The sequence below is a fragment of the Hippocampus comes genome, unplaced genomic scaffold (genome assembly GCF_001891065.2).
Source record: "Hippocampus comes isolate QL1 unplaced genomic scaffold, H_comes_QL1_v1.1 scaffold85, whole genome shotgun sequence".
Classification (NCBI taxonomy): domain Eukaryota; kingdom Metazoa; phylum Chordata; class Actinopteri; order Syngnathiformes; family Syngnathidae; genus Hippocampus; species Hippocampus comes.
In genome coordinates this window covers 3,879,830-3,901,911 of record NW_017805540.1, presented here as the reverse complement: position 1 = coordinate 3,901,911, position 22,082 = coordinate 3,879,830, and the positions used below count along the sequence as shown (strand labels likewise).

General features: G+C 43.4%; 1 protein-coding gene across 7 annotated transcripts in view; it reads right to left on the bottom strand.

Moving 5' to 3' along the window:
- cacna1eb (calcium channel, voltage-dependent, R type, alpha 1E subunit b) overlaps positions 1-22,082 on the bottom strand; it is an 83,883-nt gene that overhangs the window by 9,967 nt on the left and 51,834 nt on the right. For 3 of the 7 annotated variants that reach the window (XM_019878963.1, XM_019878967.1, XM_019878969.1), the window contains 29 exons: positions 21,972-22,017; positions 20,153-20,206; positions 18,701-18,781; positions 18,386-18,595; positions 18,200-18,312; positions 17,339-17,451; positions 17,134-17,265; positions 14,922-14,991; positions 14,197-14,314; positions 13,610-13,677; positions 13,422-13,489; positions 10,458-11,204; positions 9,331-9,545; positions 9,123-9,255; positions 8,917-9,046; positions 7,669-7,728; positions 7,483-7,589; positions 7,119-7,130; positions 6,078-6,174; positions 5,328-5,488; positions 4,337-4,474; positions 4,054-4,255; positions 3,603-3,767; positions 2,832-2,942; positions 2,457-2,738; positions 1,691-1,756; positions 1,043-1,134; positions 777-951; positions 581-708 (listed from right to left, as the gene is read on the bottom strand). In XM_019878963.1, coding sequence (XP_019734522.1) covers positions 581-708; positions 777-951; positions 1,043-1,134; positions 1,691-1,756; positions 2,457-2,738; positions 2,832-2,942; positions 3,603-3,767; positions 4,054-4,255; positions 4,337-4,474; positions 5,328-5,488; positions 6,078-6,174; positions 7,119-7,130; positions 7,483-7,589; positions 7,669-7,728; positions 8,917-9,046; positions 9,123-9,255; positions 9,331-9,545; positions 10,458-11,204; positions 13,422-13,489; positions 13,610-13,677; positions 14,197-14,314; positions 14,922-14,991; positions 17,134-17,265; positions 17,339-17,451; positions 18,200-18,312; positions 18,386-18,595; positions 18,701-18,781; positions 20,153-20,206; positions 21,972-22,017 — 4,094 coding nt within the window. The remainder of the gene's footprint in view (positions 1-580; positions 709-776; positions 952-1,042; positions 1,135-1,690; positions 1,757-2,456; positions 2,739-2,831; positions 2,943-3,602; positions 3,768-4,053; positions 4,256-4,336; positions 4,475-5,327; positions 5,489-6,077; positions 6,175-7,118; positions 7,131-7,482; positions 7,590-7,668; positions 7,729-8,916; positions 9,047-9,122; positions 9,256-9,330; positions 9,546-10,457; positions 11,205-13,421; positions 13,490-13,609; positions 13,678-14,196; positions 14,315-14,921; positions 14,992-17,133; positions 17,266-17,338; positions 17,452-18,199; positions 18,313-18,385; positions 18,596-18,700; positions 18,782-20,152; positions 20,207-21,971; positions 22,018-22,082) is intronic. The other 4 variants (XM_019878966.1, XM_019878968.1, XM_019878965.1 and 1 more) reach the window with 4 other exon arrangements.

Here is a 22,082-nt window from a genome sequence, read left to right as displayed (position 1 = left end):
CTGCGTGGGTTTTCTCTGGGTACTCTGGTTTCCTCCCACATTCCAAAAACATGCATGGCAGGCTGATTGAACACTCGAAATTGTCCCTAGGTGTAAGTGTGAGTGTGGATGGTTGTTCGTCTCTGTGTGCTCTGCGATTGGCTGGCAGCCGGTTCAGGGTGTCCCCCGCCTACTGCCCGAAGACAGCTGGGATAGGCTCCAGCACTCTCCGCGACCCTTGTGAGGATAAAGCGGATCGGAAAATGGATGGATGGATGGAGAAGTGGTGGTGGATCTCATTGGATAGTGTAGATGGCTGTCACTCTCAGAAAATTCAGATGGAAAATCGGAATATATTTTCTAGTACTTTACTAAATTTCAACACCCAAAATAGAAAATACACAAGAAAATATAGAAAAAGTAAAAAAAAAAAAAAAAAAAAAAAGAATGAAAATGTAATACAAAAATAAATACCAAATACATTAAAAAGAACTTTCAATGTAAGTAATTGAATACTAACAAAGTTTAAATCTAAATCATTTCCGATATTTGTCCTTTGATTCAATTCCCCACAACAGTGGAAGCAAGAGATGGATCTCACCATGCCAGGCGATCGTATTCTCCCCAGATTCTGACAAACTCGTCCAGGTGATGCGGTCCAAGGATTGAGGAGTCTCGCGTCAGGTACTCAAAGTTATCCATAATGACAGCCACAAACAGATTTAACATCTACAAGCAACAAAGCGTATTAAAACGGAAGACAAACATCATCATCTGTGTCGAGTTCGACTTCTGACCAGAAAGGAGCTGAAGAAGATGAATGAGACAAAGTAACAGTAAGCGAAGTCTGTGCCGCAGCCTCCTTCGTGATCCGGGGACAAGGCGAAGGGGCCGATGGAGGGATCGGGCTCGCACTCCTGACCCGACAGACAGGACAGCATGATCTCCTGCCAGGACTCCCCCGTTGCACTCCTGAGGGTTTAAAAACCAGCGAGTGGCTCATTTGCATAACATTAAGCGACACGGTGAACATCAAGATGTGCTAACGCTGCGTGAGGCCCACCTGAAAAGCAGCATGAGGGCGCCGAAAAAGGTCTTGAAGTTGTTGTGCTGATTGATGTGGCTCTCGTCGTTCAGCTTGATGTTCCCAAACACCTGAAAGACAGGATACCAAAATTGCATTACCAGTAACACCCAATAATAATCGGAATAAGGCGGAACCTCCAAAGGCAACACGATCCACTGCGTAATCATTGTTGACTTCTAAGTTGCTCTAATTAAAAAAAAAAAACCAAAAAACTCCCATAGGAAATAACGTAAATTAATTTGTTGCATAATAAAACCTTCATTAATTTATTCACTTTTTTTTTTTTTTTTTTTTACATGCAGATGATGTTTGAAGCAGCATCTTAAAATTGACACAAAACAAGTTTACCACAATTTATCTGACAAAAACAAGCACAGCTACTTACATTTTATTGACAAGATTCTCTGGTTGTTAGCCTTTATGCTTTTAGCTAGGTGCCTGGTCAAATTAATTGGTCTTTGTAAGTACAAATAGTAATAAGCATAGTCTAGTGTAGCACAAACTGCTGCTGAGATTTACCGATGCGACACATCATGTTGGTTTGAACTGCAGCTCTTAATTTAGTCAAACCCAAATTGTTCCATTTTGGAAGTTCCACTGTGGAGAGCCAACCGGAGACCTCACCTGCATTCCGATGATGGCGTAAATGAAGAAGAGCATGGCGATGAGCAGGCAGACGTAAGGAAGTGCCTGTTGGAAACAAAGGCTCCAACTGATCAGACTGTCAACTTTTTATTGAACGCATGGGGACATATGATCCAAAACGGACTTTAAGATGGCCTGCAAGTCACGTGACTGTCTACTCTGCTTTTGTCTGGGTTTGACAGTTTCCTGGTCGATAGCTGCTGTATTTCAGTGCAGCAGAACCAAAAGGATCTTAGTTGAACTTACTTCATGCTTATCTAATTGCTCACGCAATAACTTTTTTGTGTGTGTGTGTGTGTGTGTGTGTGTGCAGTGCTCGTCTTGAGTTTTTCTAATCTTGTTTAGATGACCTTCCATTCCGTTCGCTCAGATCTGTCCCTGCGCTGGGGCTCCAACCACCTCTTTAATTTCGTCATGTTACTTTGGATGAGTTTCATTTCCATGTGAATGCAGGGTAAGAATTCATTTGTACATCTTCATGGCTTCACCACCGAGGTCTGATCCTTTGCTCCCTGCATATTTCATAGGGGGAGGGGATCCCAGATCACAACAGCTACAGCTACTGTTCTTTAAATTGCCGGATCAAACGGCTCTTGATGGAACCCACTTCAAACGGTTGTGCGAGATTCAGTTCTGGGAAGCACTACACTCTCGACGGCCCGCCTAAAAAGAAGGGTTGAAGATGCAAAACATGTGCGCAGATGAAAATAAATAATTCCTCTTGGGGGAGGTAAAATTTTCCAACCTTGAAAGACTGTACAAAGGTCCAGAGCAGAATGCGAATGGTGTAACCCTGCCTCAGCAGCTTGATCAAGCGGGCCGTCCGGAAGAGTTTTAGGAAACTCATGTTGATGGTGTTCATCGACTGGAACGTAGAAGAGGCAGCACATAGTAGTTTTGGATTTATGAATAATCGAATCACATATTTGGAATGTTTTGGTTTCACCTGTAAATCCACAACAATTTCAGTGATGCTGCCAAGCACCGTGATGAAGTCAAAAATATTCCACGTATCTCTGAAATAATTCTGCGAGAAATAAAAGAACGGCACCGTCATATTTGAATCCTTTCCATTTCTTTTACTTTGCAAACTTTTGTGGCTTTGAGTGTCTTTCCTCACCACAAAACCAAAAGCCATGATCTTGAGAATACACTCCAGGGAGAAAAGGACAGTAAAGGCTGTGTTCAGGTGCTTCAGGACCATGTCATAGGCCGTGGGGGCCGAGTGGTACTGAACAAACATTAGAAGGACACGTTAGGTGATCAAATGAACAGCAAATCTCCATTCATCAATCATATGTACAATTAGAATTTGTCACGAGACTCACAACATGCTCATTCCACTGGAATACATGATGTAATAGACATTACGACTATAATTTTTTAATAATGTATTATGATGTATGCTTGTATGTATGTGTCTATAAGCGTACATTTAAACGTACAAATAAAAGGCACCCGCTTGAACAAATTGATGTTCTAAATCTCTATTCACTGATTGCGATTCATTTGTACAAGACTGGTACACCAGTCGGATAATACTGCATTTTATAACAGAGTATAGAAAATTTGCATACAATGTATCATATAATCAAAATGCAAATATTTTTGAAATGAATATTTTTTTAGGAAAATGCATTTGCACAAATAAGAGCTCCCGATCTAAAAATACCTTGTTGTAAATCTTGAATAACTGATTCTGACCCATTTGTACAAAAGTCAATTTTGCAATATCTTACAATGATTAGGATGGTACAGATTTTGATTCTGTATCCTAAATGGTTCAAAAACAAAAATCACATCAAATGAATCATTTCTACTGGTACACTCTGCGGTTGAGTAATTAGTCTCCTTTATTCCCTATTTGACGAAAGTTCTGTGTCATTTTTACCTTCATCATGAGGACCACTGTGTTAAGGGCGATCATCACCAGCACGGTGTACTCAAAAGACGGAGATGCCACAAAGTGCCACAACTTGTACTGGAAGGTTTGTCTGTTCTGGGGCATGTAGCGCGTCATGGGCTTGGCACTGATGGCAAAGTCAATGCAGGCCCTCTGAAAAAGACAAAAAAAGTAACTTGTGCATTATGCCTCAAGTGCGGTACTTACATGGCAACCACCACTAATCATAAATGCGCAAACTGTTCATCATTTATGCTGGCAAATCCACATGTGGCGATCGGCTTTTTAGGTGGAGCACACCACACGCAGTCGTAAACTGGCACTCAGATTTTCTTTTTTTCTCACCATTTAAAAATCAATCACGGTGTTAAAGATCGGCATGGGTGTACCCTGCATTACAGCGCTTGTGTGTGCGGTGGTTGATGTGACAAGGCCGCACCTCATTCTTCTCCAGGCTGCACTCCTGAATCATCTTGTCACCCTGCTCCTGGAAGGTGATGATTATCAGAGCCACAAAGATGTTGACGAAAAAGAAGGGAAAGACCACAAAGTACACCACGTAGAAAACAGACATCTCCATGCGATTCCCTCGACTTGGCCCCATGCTCTCCTCGGTCACGTCGGTGGAGTGCTGCAGTACCCTGTCGGCCAGACAACCTCAACTTTGTTTCTGTTGTTCGTTTGAATCGTTCATGTCATCCGCGTACTAGAAAGACACTGACTGAGGCCATCCTTCGCCGGTGGAGACGGTGAAGAGAGTGAGGAGGGCCCAGCAAACGTTATCGTAGTGGAACTCGTGTCTCTTCCACTCTCTTCTCTTCACCTCCTTCTTGTCCCTGGTGTAGTCGATGTAGTAGCCCCTGTGAGGCAAACACAAATACATTCTTGAATGGTGACTCCCGGCAATTCGGTACGAGAGCCATCTCATCGAAAATCCCTTTCAAAAAGTCAATGATGCTCACTAATGGTTCAGTACATAACAGCAGACCAAACCATTCCTGGACACCAGTCATAACACTTGTCACTGTCATTCCACAAATCCCATTACGTCGATCACGATTGACCGGCAGTTCATGGACTGGTCCGAAGTCGATCACGATGGGTGTAGAGGAGAAAAAAACCAAACATTTGTGTGGCTCTGTGCATGTTAGTAATATATTTTTTTGTATTAATGCACACTGCACCCCAATCATCCTATCAGTCTCACTTTCATAAAAAGTATTGAAAAAATAAAATAAAATATAGCAGGTCATCTTTAACCTACGGTGGCCCGTTACCTGCGTCACCGGAAGTTGTTAGCGCTCAGCAGGCTGCAATTGCAGCTTGTGGTCAGAGCTGTTGCGCAATATCTTTTATCGTTATCATTATTCTCATTCAGAGTTTGTTTCATGTACAATTCACCGAGGGCACGGGCAAAGAATAGGAATCTGGAGGGGCGAGAGAAGCATTTTAAAACGGTACGCGTGAGCTACGAAAGTTAACAGGCTGCAAAAGTGCGTCGCATGCCTCCGCGTCCGGCTGTTGCTCTTCATGGCATGCGTGTGCATGTGCGTGCGTGTGCGCGGTAATGGGTTGATTGCGGGAGGTTGGTTGATCCAACAGTAGATCTTCGGTCAAAAAAGTTTGGGCAACCCTGTGCTAAGCTATAAACAGGTCATCATGTGCACAGGAAGAAAACTAGTAGATGGGTGGCCTTTTGGTGCGCGCACTTACTGGCACTCCTTCTCTGTGTTCATGGAGCTGTCGGTGCAGTAGAAGAACTTGCCCTTGAAAAGCTGCACGGCGATGACGGCGAAGATGAACATGAAGAGCTGGTACACGATGAGGATATTGAAGACGTTTTTCAGGGACGTCACCACACAGTCAAAGACGGCCTACAAAAATGTACGGGAGAGGAGAGGGGGGCAAATGTCATGATCCTGTTCCTGTGTGTCTCCAGCAGGTGGCAGACAAAGGCCCTTCCTTCAGTGTGCACACCAGCTGCCCATGGTCATTAGATTTAAGGACAGACAAAATGCCTGCAGCTTGTCGGATTCTTGGACCTTGTGGCTGCTCTTGTTCAAGTGTTTGTTCTCTAGACCTCTTGCTCTCGTCATAGTCGTTCTTGTTCTCTTAGTTCAATGTGTTTGTGAGTTATAGTCTTTGTTTTATTTGATCTTGCTTTTCTTTTATCGAGTGAATTGGACACTTGACATTTCGTTTGGTTCTCAGGTTAATTATTTCTTTGCCTTTTGCAAGCGCTTTTTGTGAATGTATTGTTTTTTTTCCATGTTATTGTTGACCAGTGATTTCTGTTCCTACTTCGTGGGTGCGCTTTATGTGAATAAATATTTTTTGTTACAGCGGTTTGTCTGGTGTCTACTTTTCTGGGATCCAAAACATTATTCGGTTTGTTTCGAACTTGACCCAAACAAAAGGCTTGCTGAAGTTCATTTCAAAGAGTGAATGTGCGCAAATGTTTACTTTGAGTTTAGGAAGCCTCTTGATGGTCTTGAGCGGCCGCAGGACTCTCAGAACGCGGAGGGACTTGATGGTCTTGATGTCTCGACCTTTGTTGTTTCTGTTGAAAACGTTAAAATGTGATGTTTAGGGTCAAGCTTGGGCAGTTTTGAACCAGTGCACTTCAACAACATACAAATTCCAGAAAAAAAAATACATACACATTTTAAAGACAATAAAGCACTCCACATTTTGTGCGTGTGATTGTTTTAACTGTATACTGTACATACAAATTAGGTCTAATTCAGGGCTGGCCAAGTCCAGTCCTTGAGAGCCCTTATCCATCCTGTTTGAGATGTCTCCCTCCTCCAACACACCCAAATGAAATAAGGACTGATAATCAGGCTTCTGCAAAGCTTGCATTTCATTCGCGTGTGTTGGAGGAGCGAGTAGTTGAAAACAGACTGAATAGGGTCTTTCAATGACCCGATTTGGGCATCCCTGATCAACTGCCTTAAAATGATTTAAATCCTGCAAGTAGTGCACAAATTATTAAATTACTGGAGTCACAGTAGGCTGACTTAAAAACCATCCATGATTTGAAGGCAAGTATGACAAACGCATGAGTGGACATCTTAACAAAAATATGGGGGGGAAAAAAATCAAATAAGTGAATTTGCGTGTCTCGAACGAGTATGCAGTTGTACTCTGTAATACAATTCATATCAAGTGAAACTGAAGGTTAAAAGTGAGACTGGGTCGAACGAACAAGAGGCATAGCTTCCTGGACCATTAACTCGGACGCGGGTGTACAGTATGTCTCTCATTTTTTAAAAATGTGTGAAACTAAAAAATTGGAGCATACCCCACTGTAGATTGTGTGTCGTGAAATGGCAGGTGTATATGTCTGTCTGAGTCAGGCTCTGCAGTTCAATGAGATTTTGGGAGGCAACAAATAAAATTTAAAAGACACCCAACGAAAGTGCACTGATTTCAACAAAAACCAAAAAGGCAAAACAAAGAACATGACACCAAAGGTTTAGTGTGACATAATTAAATGTTTACCCCATCACATTCCTGGGTGCCCCCACAGAGACAAAATCCACAGGAACAACAGAGAACAAGAGGGCAGAGGCATAAGGAGAGAGACACTGAGCTGGAAGAGTCACACAGCTATAAAGTCACAACAGAGAAATTAACAAGAGGCAAAAGCGTTCAAAAAGGTTATTCGTTACACTGAGAGACAACAGAAATAATTACCGCAAAATCATGACACAATACAATTAAACAGAAATAAGGCTTTGTTTCCTGCGTCATTGAGGCACAATGCAGTGAAAAGTGATATATAACCAGAGTGCAAGGCCACCGGTGACTGGCAGTGAGTCAACACGTTAGTCACTGGCAGACGGGTGCTTATACGGTGACTCACGTCAGAGCGAAGGCAATGAGCGCTCCCACCACCACAATGAAGTCCAGGATGTTCCACATGTCTCGGAAGTAGGAGCCGTCGTGCAGGATGAGGCCCTGGTCGATCATCTTCGATAGACACGAACACAGTTTGAGTCATGTCACAGTGCTGGTTTCACAGCCGTGAATGATGATGTCGCGCGCCTACCTTGATGATCATTTCAAAGGTGAACACCCCAGTGAAGACATAATCAAAATAACGGAGGACCTGATTTAAAAAGCAGAAAGACATGCTTTTGCACAACCAATAGCATTCAGTTAAAGCAGGGGTGTTTTCTCGACCAGCCGTTCGCAATCCCCTTCAAGCTTGGGTTCTCTACCAGAGGCCTGGTAGCTTGAGGGTTCTGCGCAGGATCTTAGCTGTTCCCTGTATTTCACTTTTCTGCATGGAAATGTCATAAATTGTTCCTGGTATCTGCCGCAGGCATCCACCCAGCTTTGGGGTTACTGACCCTAGTGCCCCGATCACGACTGGCACCACTGTTGTCTTTCCCCGACACATTCTCTCCAGTCCTTCCCTCAGTCCTTGGTATTTCTCCACCTTTTTGTTTTAGGGTCATCTATCATGACTGCTGCTGTCTTCTGATGTTTATCCACCACCACTATGTCAGTCTGGCTGGCTATCAACACTTTGTCTGAATCTGGACGTCCAGGCAAACAGGACAGAAAGGATCTCGGCCTAGTGGTTGTCAACCACCTTCTGTGGTGTCTGCCATCTTGATTCTGGTAGTGTTAGTCCATGATTTGTACAGATGTTCCAGTACATTTTTCCTGCTACCTGGTTATGGTACTCCATGTATGCCTTGCCTGCCAGCGTCTTACACCTTGCTGTGATATGTATGCTGCATCTTTTCTTTGCACAATTAAATGGTTCCACCCCAAGCCCAGCATCCTAGGGATGTACACAAAGCGGAAAGACAGCGGCTGTTGAACAGTGATCTTCATGGGCACGATCCCGGAGGACAGAATACATCAAGATGATGGCCGCTTACTGAGTGCCTCAGGCAAAAGAATCCCAGTAAGAAGAAGGAACCAGTAGGACGGCCATGAAAAGACAAGCCCTGTGTACGACCAACAAATTGAAGTAGTAGTTGATATTGAGAAAACATCCCAGTGGCTGGAAAACGATGTACTGAAAGACAGCATGGGGGCACTAATCGTGGCAGCACATGAACGCAAGACTACCTGTTTATTTTAGATCATATGATAAATTTGAGATGTGCATGAAGACAATATAATGTGGATTAACTGGACCTTTTAGAAATCACCCTTTAAAACTGACAACAAGCAAAAAGTGTACACACGTAAATAGTGCAGGCGCAAGTGAACTTCCGTTCATTTATCATCCATCATTTACAATTGCGCACAATTTGTGACCTCAAGATTTGTTTTCTACCTTGTTTCTTTCTGAACTGGTGCATACGGGGTCCTCAGCGGCCAGCGCAATGCTGCTTGCCACAATCACAAGGAGGATGCTCATCTCGAAGTAGCGTATATTGACAATGTAGTGGCAGATTCTTCTGATCCTATGGACCAAATATGGGAAGAACAAACAGTTGTAATTTCACTTTGTGAAAGTAATAGGACTTTGCAACATCTTACGGGTTTGAGGCCTTGAAGAGGAACATGCTGCCCGGAGCAACAGGTTTGGGAGCAATAGGAGGTTCCTCTTCCTCAGTGTCTTCCTCTATGTCTCTCTGTTCAGAATGGTAGGCTTCTACCTCTTTACTGTTCACTAGGAGGCAGAAACTTTGAGTCGGAATTGGTGTGACAAAGATCTTTGTGTCTCCCTGACAACGGCCGAGACTACCTGTCATGGGTGTCAACTCCAGCAGCGGTTGTGCGGACATCTCAATGGCCACGCATCCTTCTGGAATGGACTTGTCACGGTGGAGGGAGCCTGCGCATTTCTCGGGTTCAAGTGTGCACACGCTGTACTCTGTGGCCTCCAGAGCCATCTCCGCTGGGATGCTTGGACAGTCCAGAAGTCGCTCGCACTGAGGAGGCTCGGGAATGTCAGACATCCTGAGACAAAAGACAAATGCAAGGTGGTACAGATATGATCAAAAGACCTCTTTTGAAAGCCCTACACCACGGTGTCCGACACTGGCCCTCAAGGGCCGCCTACCAAGCGCATTTTCGATGCCTCCCTTGTCCAACACAAGCTTTTTGTCAGCAAGCTTTTCAGAAGCCTATTAGCGACCCTGATCATTTGACTCAGGTATGTTGGAGGTGGGAGACATCTACAGCAGGCCAGATGGGAGTTCTCCAGGACCGGAGTTGGACGCCCCTGCCCTACACTCTCAGAAATAGATTCAAATATGTAATCTTGTCAGGAGACTAAAGGCATCTTCCCAAGGGAGCACAGGTACCGTCCCCAAAAGATACCTAACTCGAAACATTTCCTTGACTAATAAGGTATTAAAAGGGACTGAAAAATCCCAAGGGAGCACAGAAATCTCCCCGAGGAAGTATATTTAACTTCCTAAGGGAGCAGAAGTATGCTTAGAATGTACAGGTACTGTCTCTTCCCAAGAGAGTCCAGGGACTATCTCAGTGTATCTTCCCAAGGGACTAAAGGTGTATTCCCAATAGGGCAGGGGTGTCCAAACTCAAGAGCCGATGTCCTACCTGCTTTCCATCGCTCCCTGCTGAAACACACCTAATTTAAAGGATCAGCTCATCAGCAAGCTCTGAAGAAGCAAGATAATGCTCGTGATAATTTGAATCAAGTGTGTTGCAGCAGGGAGAGATGGAAAACAACAGGCAGGACAGCAGCCCTTGAGGACCGTCTTTGGACACCGCTTCTACAGTATCGGGACTAAAGGTATCTTCCTAATGGAGTCCAGTTCATCCAGTTCATCCAGATCAAGGGAGTTCCCCCCCCCCCCCCCAGTAATAAGACACTGTCAAGGTAACCTTTTTCTGACAGTCTACCTTCCATCTTCTCCAATGTCTGCATAAGGGTTGACGATAGACATTCCAGTATCATCCTGGAGCTGGCTTTCTGCATCAGCTTTCTCCTCATGCTCCTCTCTCTCATCCAGGATCCTCCTCTCTTGACTGAGTGAGCGCTTGAACAACAGCGGATCATGTGGGGTCGGTGCGCAGTCCAGGCTCTTGGCCTCAGTGCGAGCCTCTCGGTGACGGTGGCGTCTGTGTCTGGCCCCTTCCTCTGGCCCTTGACCTGGTCTGAACTTGCGGGCCATCCTGTGCCGACCTCCGCCTGTAGCTCGGTGGTTAGTGCCACCTGTATACTCCTCAGTGAGGTTGACCAAAGGCTCGGCCACAGGGGGTTCGGGTATGGGGATGGTTATGGACATGGGCGGCTCAGGTAAGGGCATCCCCACAGACATGGGAGACTCGGGCAGGTGGGTGGGGCTGGCTTCGGTGGACAATGCAGGCACATGTTGGGTACTGGGGGCTTCGATGGTGTCCTCGGCGGGGCTGCTGAAGAGCTCCTCCCTGCTAGCCATCTGGCGGCGTTTGCGTAGCTGATTGGCCCTCTGCTCCCAAACGGACATGTTGACTTTTCTTCGCCTCTCGCGGCGGTTGGCGAAGGCGTTAGAGCTGTTGAGGGGCTGCTCATCTGGGGACGCCATCGCTCCGTCTGCATCATCGGGGAAAGTAGGTCGGCCTCGGTGGATGGCGCGTTTTCTGTAGAGGTAGGGTCTTCTTCGACCACTAAAGAGCACAATACACACAATATGAATACTTGGCAGCAAACAACCCAATTTTAAATAACTAGTTTGACATTTTGGACATTTGAGTGAGACGACTGATTCTTATCGAGTATCTATTGAAACCTAATGTAGCTTAGCCAAGCACAGCATATACAGTTAGAGAGAGAAACACCTAGCCAGCTTCTGCCTAAAAAGTTAAATGTTCGGTGCTAGATAATATGAAAATGACTCTGAATTCAATATTGCTGAGTCCATAAAGCAAAACCAGAGGACAGTATGCTGTTTTGTTTTTGACTGAATAAGTGAAGTCCCGCTAGTTGTTTCCCTGTGCGAAGCCAACAGATTTCAGAACAAATTCTACTTGTCACTATTTCTTAAATGCAAGCAGATTTTCCAAAAGGTCAAACTACTGCTTCAGTGGTGGAAAACAACATTCAGACTAATATTCATGTAGCATACCAGATATGCAAGAAATTAAACAAACAAACAAAAACTGAAATTTGCCAGAAAAGATTAGGCCTTTTCTGTGACTCTAAAACTGTAATGGGGAAAATATGTGAAATAGTCCAAGCTAAAGAAATAAAGGCATCCAAAAAAAGAAGAAAACATGAGGTTACCTGGGAGATAATAAAACCCACAAGACCACAAACGGGAAAGTGCAGGATTAACACAAAAGCATAGTGTCAAATCTAAAGAACGGAATCTCAACAAGTGTTTCAGGGAGACATTTCTAGAGAAGAAGACAAATGCATACAGTTTTACTTACTGTAATTCTGATTCTGTTGTTGTCCATGTAATAAATGAGTGATGATTTGAAAACAAGACATTAGTTTTACAACATACACAGAACAGTGGGGACACAGTCCAAAACGTGACCTCCAATTAACATTATGTGCAATTTTACAGTTTTTCATGATATGGCCACTACAGTAAATGGATGCATTTTAAATAATCTGCATGATTATTATAGCATCTAAGGTGAAATGTGCTCTCGTGGTGACCAAGTTTCATTTTGGCCTGTGCCACTTTCCAACAGGCATAAAACGAGACAACGTGATGGAATAGCAAAACACATTAAAACACTGCAAAATTATCTATACAGTACATCCAACAAACAAATGACACAATGAGAGCGTTTTAGCACACCCTTGAAATTGCTGCATTGAAAATAACCTACTGTGCGTTGAAAAAAAAAAAAACAACCAAAAACAAAAAAAAAAAACGATATGAAGTTTTATGGGTGCAGTCTACATTGAAAATAATGGTGTGTTGAATTAACTCAATTTTATTTCATCAACTGGTTGGAGGAAATAAAACCATATGGATCAAGATACATTTTTTTTAAGTACACTATAATCTACTTAAAAAATGTCTAAATCTAAATCCAGGTGATTCCATTGTGTGCCCAGCCGCTGAACCCAGCTGTCTTCGGGCAGTAGGCGGGGGACACCCTGAACCAGTTGCCAGCCAATCACAGGGCACACAGAGACGAACAACCATCCACGCTCACATTCAAACCTATGGACAATTTAGAGTGTTCAATCAGAATGTTTTTGGAATGTGTGAGGAAACCGGAGTACCCGGAGAAAACCCATATATATATATATATATATATATATATATATATATATATGAAATTAAATTCAATTAAAAAACTGATTTAAAGCGATATTAAGTTAATGAAAAAAAACTGCTTCAACAGAAGTGTCACATTTTTTAAGGCTCTAAATGTGAGTTTTCATATCTGTTGATCCATCCAAATATTTGGTACTGATTTGTAAATTAGTTCAATAAAAGCATGCAAAGCTAATGTGCACAGCCTGAGCGGATGCCATGTCCATGCTTGGATGAGACACTGTTAAATTTTGGGGGGAGAGTGAGGGGGGCACGAGCGTCATTGTTTTTTTCCGGTGTGACGCTGTAGTCATTAATGGGATATCTACCTTCCAAAGTGTGTCTTCTCCCACTAGAGCCACACAGACTGACTAAATAGCTGCAGTCTGACTTGAGCGAATCATGAGGTGCCAGGTCACTGCCAGGCCAAATTTATGACCAATCTCCGAGCAAAAGAATAGAAAAAAATCTTCAGAGTTCATTACACATCTAGTGGTGTTCAGGATCCATTCAGAACACATCAAATGAAGCAACGGGGGAAACAAGTCAATTTTTTTTCTCCCATCCTGGCATGGTCACGTGTTTATGTTAACCCTTAACTTACTCAGATATTAAGCCATCTCTGCCTCTGGCATACCGTTGGTTGAAGAACTCTTCCTCCTCCTCTTCATCCTAGCAAAGTGAATCGGGAGGTTGTTTGATTCAAGACACACATTCAATTGCATTTTAGGGGGGAAGCGCCCTTCACATGGGCATTTAGAGAACAGCAAAAGGAGCCGGTAAAGATCAAACCTTTGTCAGTTCCTGTGCATTGGCCAGATTATCCACAGCGATGGCCAAAAAGACATTGAGGAGTGTATCTGACAGAGACAGCGTTAAGAACAAATGCCACTGACTTATTTGCATGACACGAGTATTCTATCTTTACCATCTTATCTTTGTCTTTTTTTTTTTTTAGAAAGCTTTCTGTTTTATGGAGGTATTTGCTCAGACCCGCAATTCCGAAGCGTGTTATTGCTTTTCTCAATGCAAACACTTAAATCGCAACGGGAAAATTGGACTTTTTACTGCCCCCAAAACCAAACGCGAAATCATGCAGAGAGAAGCAACCATGCGGCAAATATAGCAGAGTATTGCTGGAAGGTCCGAGCACCAAGACAAGCATCCTATGCTTCTCACAGCCACTAGGGAGCATGCTTGCATGATACGCTGGAATCAAGAGAAAACAACACAATATTTTGTGAGATTTGTGTCCTGAATTCCATTCTCATCCCAACTACTCATTGCACATCCTGTACATTAAAATCGAGACTATTTCCAGTTTCGTGATGATGAAACAAGTGAGAACTCATTGTACTCTTCAGTGTCATCAAGGATACAGTTTCCAAACAGGGTGAGCACAATGAAGTAGATGGACGACCACATGCCGTACTGCACGCCTCCTTGGGAGCGAATGCCGTTGTACATCACTTCATTCCAGTCTTCACCCGTCAATATCTGCAAGTTGATAAGCAGAGTATTTAGTTTGACTAAACACGAGAGCTACTGAGTGGCATCAAGAATTCTGCATGTGTCAGGAAAACGTTTTAAGATATGAATTTGAATGTTGACGAGACTCCGTAAAGATACATTTTTCTTCTGTGGAGACCCTATCAAGCAAAAAAAAATAAAAAATACTGCGATTTTGAGAAACAAGACACATGAATGACATCTTTTGGTCAAGGTCAAATGTTTTGATATAGCTCTTCTATTAGATGTCACCTCCATCTTATGTTGTGACTGGCAAGTGGAGTGGACTTGCAAAGCGCTATATAAATCAGCATGTATTGTATTGTATAAATATAGTTCGGAAAAAAAAAACATCAAGTAAACATAGCGGGTTGTGAGAATGAAGCCTCCGTTGTGTTTGTGGCAGCTCTGACGGGTATTTAGTTCATGTGTATGATGGTGATGCGCGCATATGTGTGCATGGACGTGTAGGCGGGCAGCGGAGGCGAGGTCGGGATGGCGAGCGAGTTTTTTAATCTGTGCCCGGTGTGAGAAATCTCCCAGGGTGCAATGTGTCATGAAGGCAGAATGCGGAGAGGAGGAGGGGGAACCAAACCTGAAAGACTGTCATGATCGCAGCTGGAAACGTGTCAAAGTTGGTGGGAGTGTAATCTTCAAAGATGAACCTAGAGGGGAGGAAGATGGAGAATCAAAGCATGGGCAGCCAAGGAGGAGGAAGATGCTCAGCTATTTTCATTTCCTCTGTGTCTCCATGAGGAACGTCAATGAAGCTTTTGCACTATACAGTACCGGCTCAGCTCTACTCGCCAAGGTTTGAGACAGTCAACTCGAAAATACAACACACACCCTTGGTTTTGTGTTTGGCTTAAATGATGATGCGTGACTGAGGGGCCACATAGGACCGATCACTTCCGAACCAAGCTGACATTTTAAACACGGATGAAATGCATGCATACGTCTGAACATCCTAGTACAGTGGTTCTTAACCTTTTTAGAGGTACCAAACCCAACCAGTTAATATGCACATTCATCGAACCCTTCATGAGTGAAAAATAAATATATATATTTTACAAATTCAAGATATTTAAAAAAATGCATTTATTAAAAACAGAAAAGAGTAAATACAATTTCAAGAGATACGTATCCTTTTTTTTTTTTTTTAATTGTACTATCACGACAGTCACACATTGACTACTAAGCGAACTTGTCATGTTTCGGTTTGTGACCAATAGGTGGCACTGTGGGGCTTTTCCCTGCAGCTGCACACCTGTTGGTCGTTAGGTAATTAGTGGCTATAAAAGGACTCCCGCCGTCGGGTCATTGTTTGTTGCTGTTTGTTGGCTCCTGTCATGTTTGTTTCAGTCAGGTTTTGGTCATTGTTATGTTTTATCTTCAGTCATGTGTTTTGTTTGATACTTTGGACTTTGTTTGTTTAGGATTTAGTTTTATCTGTTTTAATACAATTCATCAAGTACAACCTGCTCCTCTCTCGTGCCTGCTTTTTGGAGTCCACCACCACCACGCATCATGACAGAACTAAATTTCCCACAGCACTGATTAGACAAGCAATGTAATGTGATCATCTGCAGCTAGTGATGGCCAAGCGGGCGAGTCATAACTAATTGACATGTTGAGTCGCGTGTGTCTTAACCTCCATGGCAGAGGGTCCGTTGAACCCCTGAGACCAATTCACCAAACCCCTGGGGTTCAATTGAACCCAGGTTAAGAAACACTGTCCTAGTATCTTAATAGATGTCATTTTTCATAATCCACATTTGAATGCCTGTATAAAAGGTAAAGCCTTCAACAACAAAGGGTTTGAATAATCCCCCAAAATAACCAAATACTGTGTTGTTTTTTTCCAGTCAAAAAAAGCGCTCGTGCATAAAAATACCATTCAAGGACAGAGGAAAGCTGCTGAACAGCAAACCAACATTAACTGCAAGAATTCATTGAGTGCATTTTTTACAAAAATCAACTCACTCAAAATTTTAATATAGAAGTACTAAATTCCTCCCGCGTGTCATTCCAAAGCCACAAAAAATTAGTAGGCCTACCAACGTTCTAGTCAAGACCAAAACTAAGTCATGTCTGCCATCTGGTGGTGAATGGTGATATCACAACTCAGAAGTATGCAGTCTCTCTGTGTGGCCCAGAGGTTGCGGACCCCGATACTCTTCTGTAGACTGTTGCTGGTGCATAGATATATGCACAAGAGAATCCTGGAGATCCACCCTCTGACACATTAGGTGAATGATCCTCTTGGAATATTCTAGGTTAAAAGCGGCTTTGTCATTTGATTCACCCCCAGATGAATCACTGTAATCTGAGGGTATTTACTTGGCTACTTGGCAAGTGTCTCCTTGTCTGAAGAAAGTTTTGTATGCAAATGCACAGAAACACACTAAGTGTAAATCAGGTGCCCTTTTTAATATTTTCAGTGTGCTTATGCAGCACTCATGTCCAACCCTGAGTATAAAAGGTCTTCTGACCAACGGGGCTGCTACAGATCCCCCTCATTATTACTGAGCTGCTTCATAACCACAAACATAATTACTGCACACAGGGAGTTAGGAAACAACCTTGGATCGTAAGCCACGTGCTGCTATTGTGATTGCATGTTGCGGCCTGTACTGATAAATGGAGGAAGGTAGACATTTTGTACCCTTAAACGTTAAATTGATGAATCACACTTGAAACATAGAACCATACCAACCGAATGTGTCATTCGAAAGTGAGTGGCGGCAAGCGGATACGCAGTGGAAAAGGGGCATTGCTAGCAACAAGCTAAGACCGCTACGTCCTACCGTCCTCCGAAAAGTTGCATTCCCAGCAGAGCAAACACCACAATGAAGAGGAACAGCAGGAAAAGCAGACTGATGATGGACTTCATGGAGCTCATGAGCGACACAACCAGGTTCCTGAGAGAGGCCCAGTATCTGACAAAGAAAAATACAAACTCTAACATGAAAAGTACAAATTGTTGAGGGGGCGTGGTGGTGTCTTGCTTACTTGGTAATCTTGAAAATCCTCAGAAGTCTCAGCGCCCTCAGCACGCTGATGCCAAACGACATGCCAGGCCGGAAGAAGCCATAAACCACCTCGAAGATGCTGCCCACAATAACCTGCAAAAAAAAATCAAGTTCAACTGCCATTGTAGTTTGTCTGCCATACTCAAAGTACTGACACCACTAAATTTCTCATTTTGGCATTCACAAAATCCATTTGAAAACCTGAAATGTGAGCTATTTAAAGAGGGTACATTATGGAAAATTGAGTTTTTATACACATGATATAGCTGGAGTATCAGCATAGCTCAATGTTAGCTAACCGTGTTTCCAGCATTTACTTTTGATGACCAGAACATCCTAAAAAGTTTGGCTAAGCCGCAGATGTGAAGGCGGGGGCCATTTGTGTTGGGTGAACTGCATTCATTGACCGATTAAGAGTAATTTGTACTGCGTGGTGATGACCTGCTTTCTAAATGAAGGAAAATGCAATTGAATCTTCACAAACGCTCACTTCACTTGAATAGAATTTTCATGTTGTCTTTGCAGTCAAGTGCTAGGGTCTGTGCTTTGCAGTTTTCATGAGATTCAGGGTGCTAGCTAAGCGCAGCATACTTTGCTCTGACACTCGTTGTTATGGTAATGAAATGAATGAAACCCATACACATCATTGCACCAGCAACATATAGAATATACAGTATAAGACAAGTGTAATTTGAGCAATAATTCTTGATTGTTGGTGTATTTTGACAACAAAGAATGAGGACACCTGGGACATGTCATATCTATATAAAAAGCATAATGTCTCATATAAACGTAGGGCTAATATGTCTTCTTTAATAGTCAGAAATCACAGGGCACTCACACCACAGTCGAAGCAGTTGAAAGACGAATGGAAGTAGAGACGGAAACCCAAACCATACATCTTCAGGAACATCTCAGCTAGGAACAGCCCGAGGAACACAAATTCCGCATAGTCTGGAGAGAAGAAAACAAACAAACCATGAGATCAAAATAAATGCCATCTGCCACTCAAGAAGTGGCGACCCACAGAGGAAGATGGTGAGCCAGTCGGGTTGGTTGTGGTGCACGATGGCCACGCAGATGGTGTTGAGAGCCACCAGGCTAAGCACCATCAGGTAGAACGTGTCCGTCTTCACCATGCGGCGGATGGAGATGCGCAACATGCGCTCTTTGCGACGCAAGTAGGCGGCCGGACCACGCCGACCGCTGCGGAAGTTCATCCTGGAGCGGGACATGCCTGTCAGACAGAGATGGGGGTGTGGGGAGAGTCCACATATTATTTAGCTATTATGCACAATATAATTCAAGAGACAGAAAGTTACAAGGCGAGTTAAAGGCTCACTGGCAGTGGACATGTCCGCGTACTTGTCATCGCCCGGGGCTCCTCGACGTGCGCCTGTCTTCTTACTCGCTCTCTTCAGCACTTTTGACATGAAAACTCTAGTTCAATGACGAGTTTTAATAACTGACATTCAGAAAATAGAGTACCGTAACAAAGAAAGTATTAGGCTCTCTATTCTCTTCAACAAGGGTGTCCAAACATTTTCATTTGAGGGCTGCATACAGAAACATGGAAAGGGTCACTTCAAAATTGAACAAACTGTGGTAAGGTGAACATTTTTCACTTGAGGATGATTAATGTAATGTCTTCATAAATCATCCATCGAGCACAAAGTGGAAGAAATTATTTTTGCCTCTAAAACTGAATGATCATTATTCCCTATGGTGTTTTGAAGATAAATGGTGTTCTTTTTTTAATCATAAATGGTTCACTTGTATCTTCCATTATAGAGAAAAGTTCTACCATCCTCCCTTCTCATTCTGTCCAACTTCCCTTTTTTTTTAACTGATCTTGAAGCCCATGTCAAATGTCATTTTTAGTTTTTCTTTTTTTTGGGGGGGGTGGCGGTCACGACGCGGGCCACTGAAAAATGGATGGCGGGCAGCAAATGGCCCCCTGGCTGTAGTTTGGACACCACTGCTCCACAACTTAAGTGGTATACAGACATACTGAAAATCAGGTTGTTCAATATTTACAATCGGAAAATCCTCCTGGATGTGATCAACACAGAGCTAGGCTATGCCACGGACTCATTGACTATAACGGAAATGCTAGCGTGTCAGGAAATTAGCTAAAGCTGTCGCTGTGGCCTGACACAAATAGAGGAGCAACTAGTGTATTGTGTCTTGGTGTAACATGTCTCCTAAGTCATTTACCACAATAAAAAAATCACAAGGAGAAAAGTTTGTTGTCACAATGTAGTTCCAAGATAAGCTAACAGTTAGCCTAGCTTCTTCAATATTCTTGTTTCCTAACACTATTCACATGTATGTGGTTGGCTGTGCTGGTTAGCCCGATTATCCCACGTCGTATGACGGAGGTAAATACGCACAAGCCCATTTTCATCTATGGGGTCTATCACGATTTCAAAAAAAGTTCTTGGAATTCCTTGGAACAAAATTAGAATGAAATGAAATTCGATCAATCTTTTTTTCTTTTTTTAATGGTTAGTTTATAAACACAATTCTTGAAATTTATACCCAGGTTACAGTAAGGCTTAATCCTATGATCCCAAAATGGCCATTGGACAAAAAAAAAAGCATTTAAAATGACTGGATTGATGTGACTAGAATATTATGTCAATTTTAGGAATACATTTTGTACACTTTGTCCACTATTAATCCAAAGTGAATTTAAAATATGCAAATATAGTCAGTGGACAGTGATTATATTTTAGGTAGAAGCAATGACAGTTACTGTAAGTAAAGTGAGACTGAGTCCTTGACTCTTTACCATCTAATGCCGATCTCCCCGAATTCTTGTTCTCCTCTGCCAGCATCACCTCCTCTGTTGAGACAGATCAAGGGAAAGTTTCAAACAGAATTTCCATAAATAATAGCTGGAGGCTCAATTGTAGATGGCTGGAAGGCATCTAACAGGAGTTTAAAAACAAAAGAAAAGTATGTTATGGAGAAATGCGGAGAAACGGCGAGACACGAGGTTGGCCGGCTGAGGTTAATCAATAGCGTAGCTTCCCGCAATACAACCATGGACGCACACAACATTATGAAATGATCACGTGTCAGAGTCGAGTGGAACACTAATCGGTGAACATGCCTGAAAGATCATTCTTAATCCTGCGCAGGGGATTTGTTTCATACATACAGTAAGCGTCTACCCTTGAAGACTGTTTGCGGGCTTCAGTTAGTGCTGCTGTTTTGGTTAGCACCAGAGTTCAACTGAGCTACGAACTGAGGTGCAGTCTTTGCCATATAAAACTGGCACTGTGGAAATTAACTGTCAATAAATAGTCGTGGTCAATTATGTTGTATGCAGTCTTCTTGGAAGATCGATAGCCCACTGAATTTTTCGCGGAAGGAAGATTTAGCCTTTGACTGTTGATACAAATCAGGGATGGGTAACTTAAATGGTGGAAGGAGTCATGAGTGTTCAGCAGTATGACTGGTTGGTGGTCGGAGGGTGGCAGGGGGCACTGACGACCACACATTTTTTAACCACGCTCTTGCATCAAAATGACCATTCAAGGACACCACAAAGCTGCTGATACTACAACGTAAAACTACAGTAGATCCCTGCAGTTCAGCAGTCGCGTACTTGCATATGTGCAGATTTTTGTTCCTTTTCTTGGAATATTTTTTTCAGACTTTTTCATTGTTTCCTGTATTTTCCGTGATCCCCCCACCCCATTCTCCTGTTTTTACGTAGAAAATATGCATAGAATGTTTATCAGTGTTTCGGGAAGAATATTTTGGGTTTGTGAAATAATTTGGTTCTTTTTAAATTACGGAATGAAGGGGTCACGTAGAGTGCGTTTGCAGTCCAAAGTTGCCCATCCCTGATATACAGTTCAACTCCCCTCTGATGCATATGGTTGCCATGTAAGCCCCCCTTCAGGTAATTGCCAGGGTACCCTGCCTCATTTGCCAGCATGTACCGTACCAGTCCTAACAATTATAACCATCCATCCACCTATTTTCCGACCCGCTTATCTCATTTTTTTTCCTGTGCGAGGGAACCATTTGTGAATGCTGCACTCGGTGACTAATTGGGGCAAGTGCCTATTAGTCTATTTGAGGAAATACGATACACACTGAGTGGCCGGTTTCGATTTTGGGAGCGAGGCTGGCACTGATGTAAACGCTCAGAGGCCCGTGTGACCTCCTTGATAGAAGGAGCTCTCATTCCCTTCGCAGTGCTCGCAATATCTCTCACTCTCGCTTCCCACACTCTCCCACACACACACACACACACACACACACACACACACACACACACACACACACACACACACACACACACACACACACACACACACAAAATTCACTATGTGCACACGACACACACACACACACACACAATTCACATGCATACTTGTGCACACATTTACTGTAAAGCCAGTGAGTCAGTATCACCTTTTTGTCACCCTCTACTTGCGTGGGAGACGGCCAGTGCAGACGTCGTTATCGCGCTTGTGTGTGCAGCCCTACAGCACAGACGCCCGGCGATATCCGAAAATGACGTCGGGTGAGTTTAGCTCCAGAAAAAAATGGCGCGTGCAGTTCCAGGTGTGCATGGCAGAGTGTTGCCGTACCTGCCCTGTCTATCCAGGCGCGGTAGCCGTTGAGTTCACGCTCCACCTGCTGCTGCCTCCGCAGCTTCATGAAGGCCCGCCTGTTCTCCACCCGCTCCCTCTCCTTTGCGA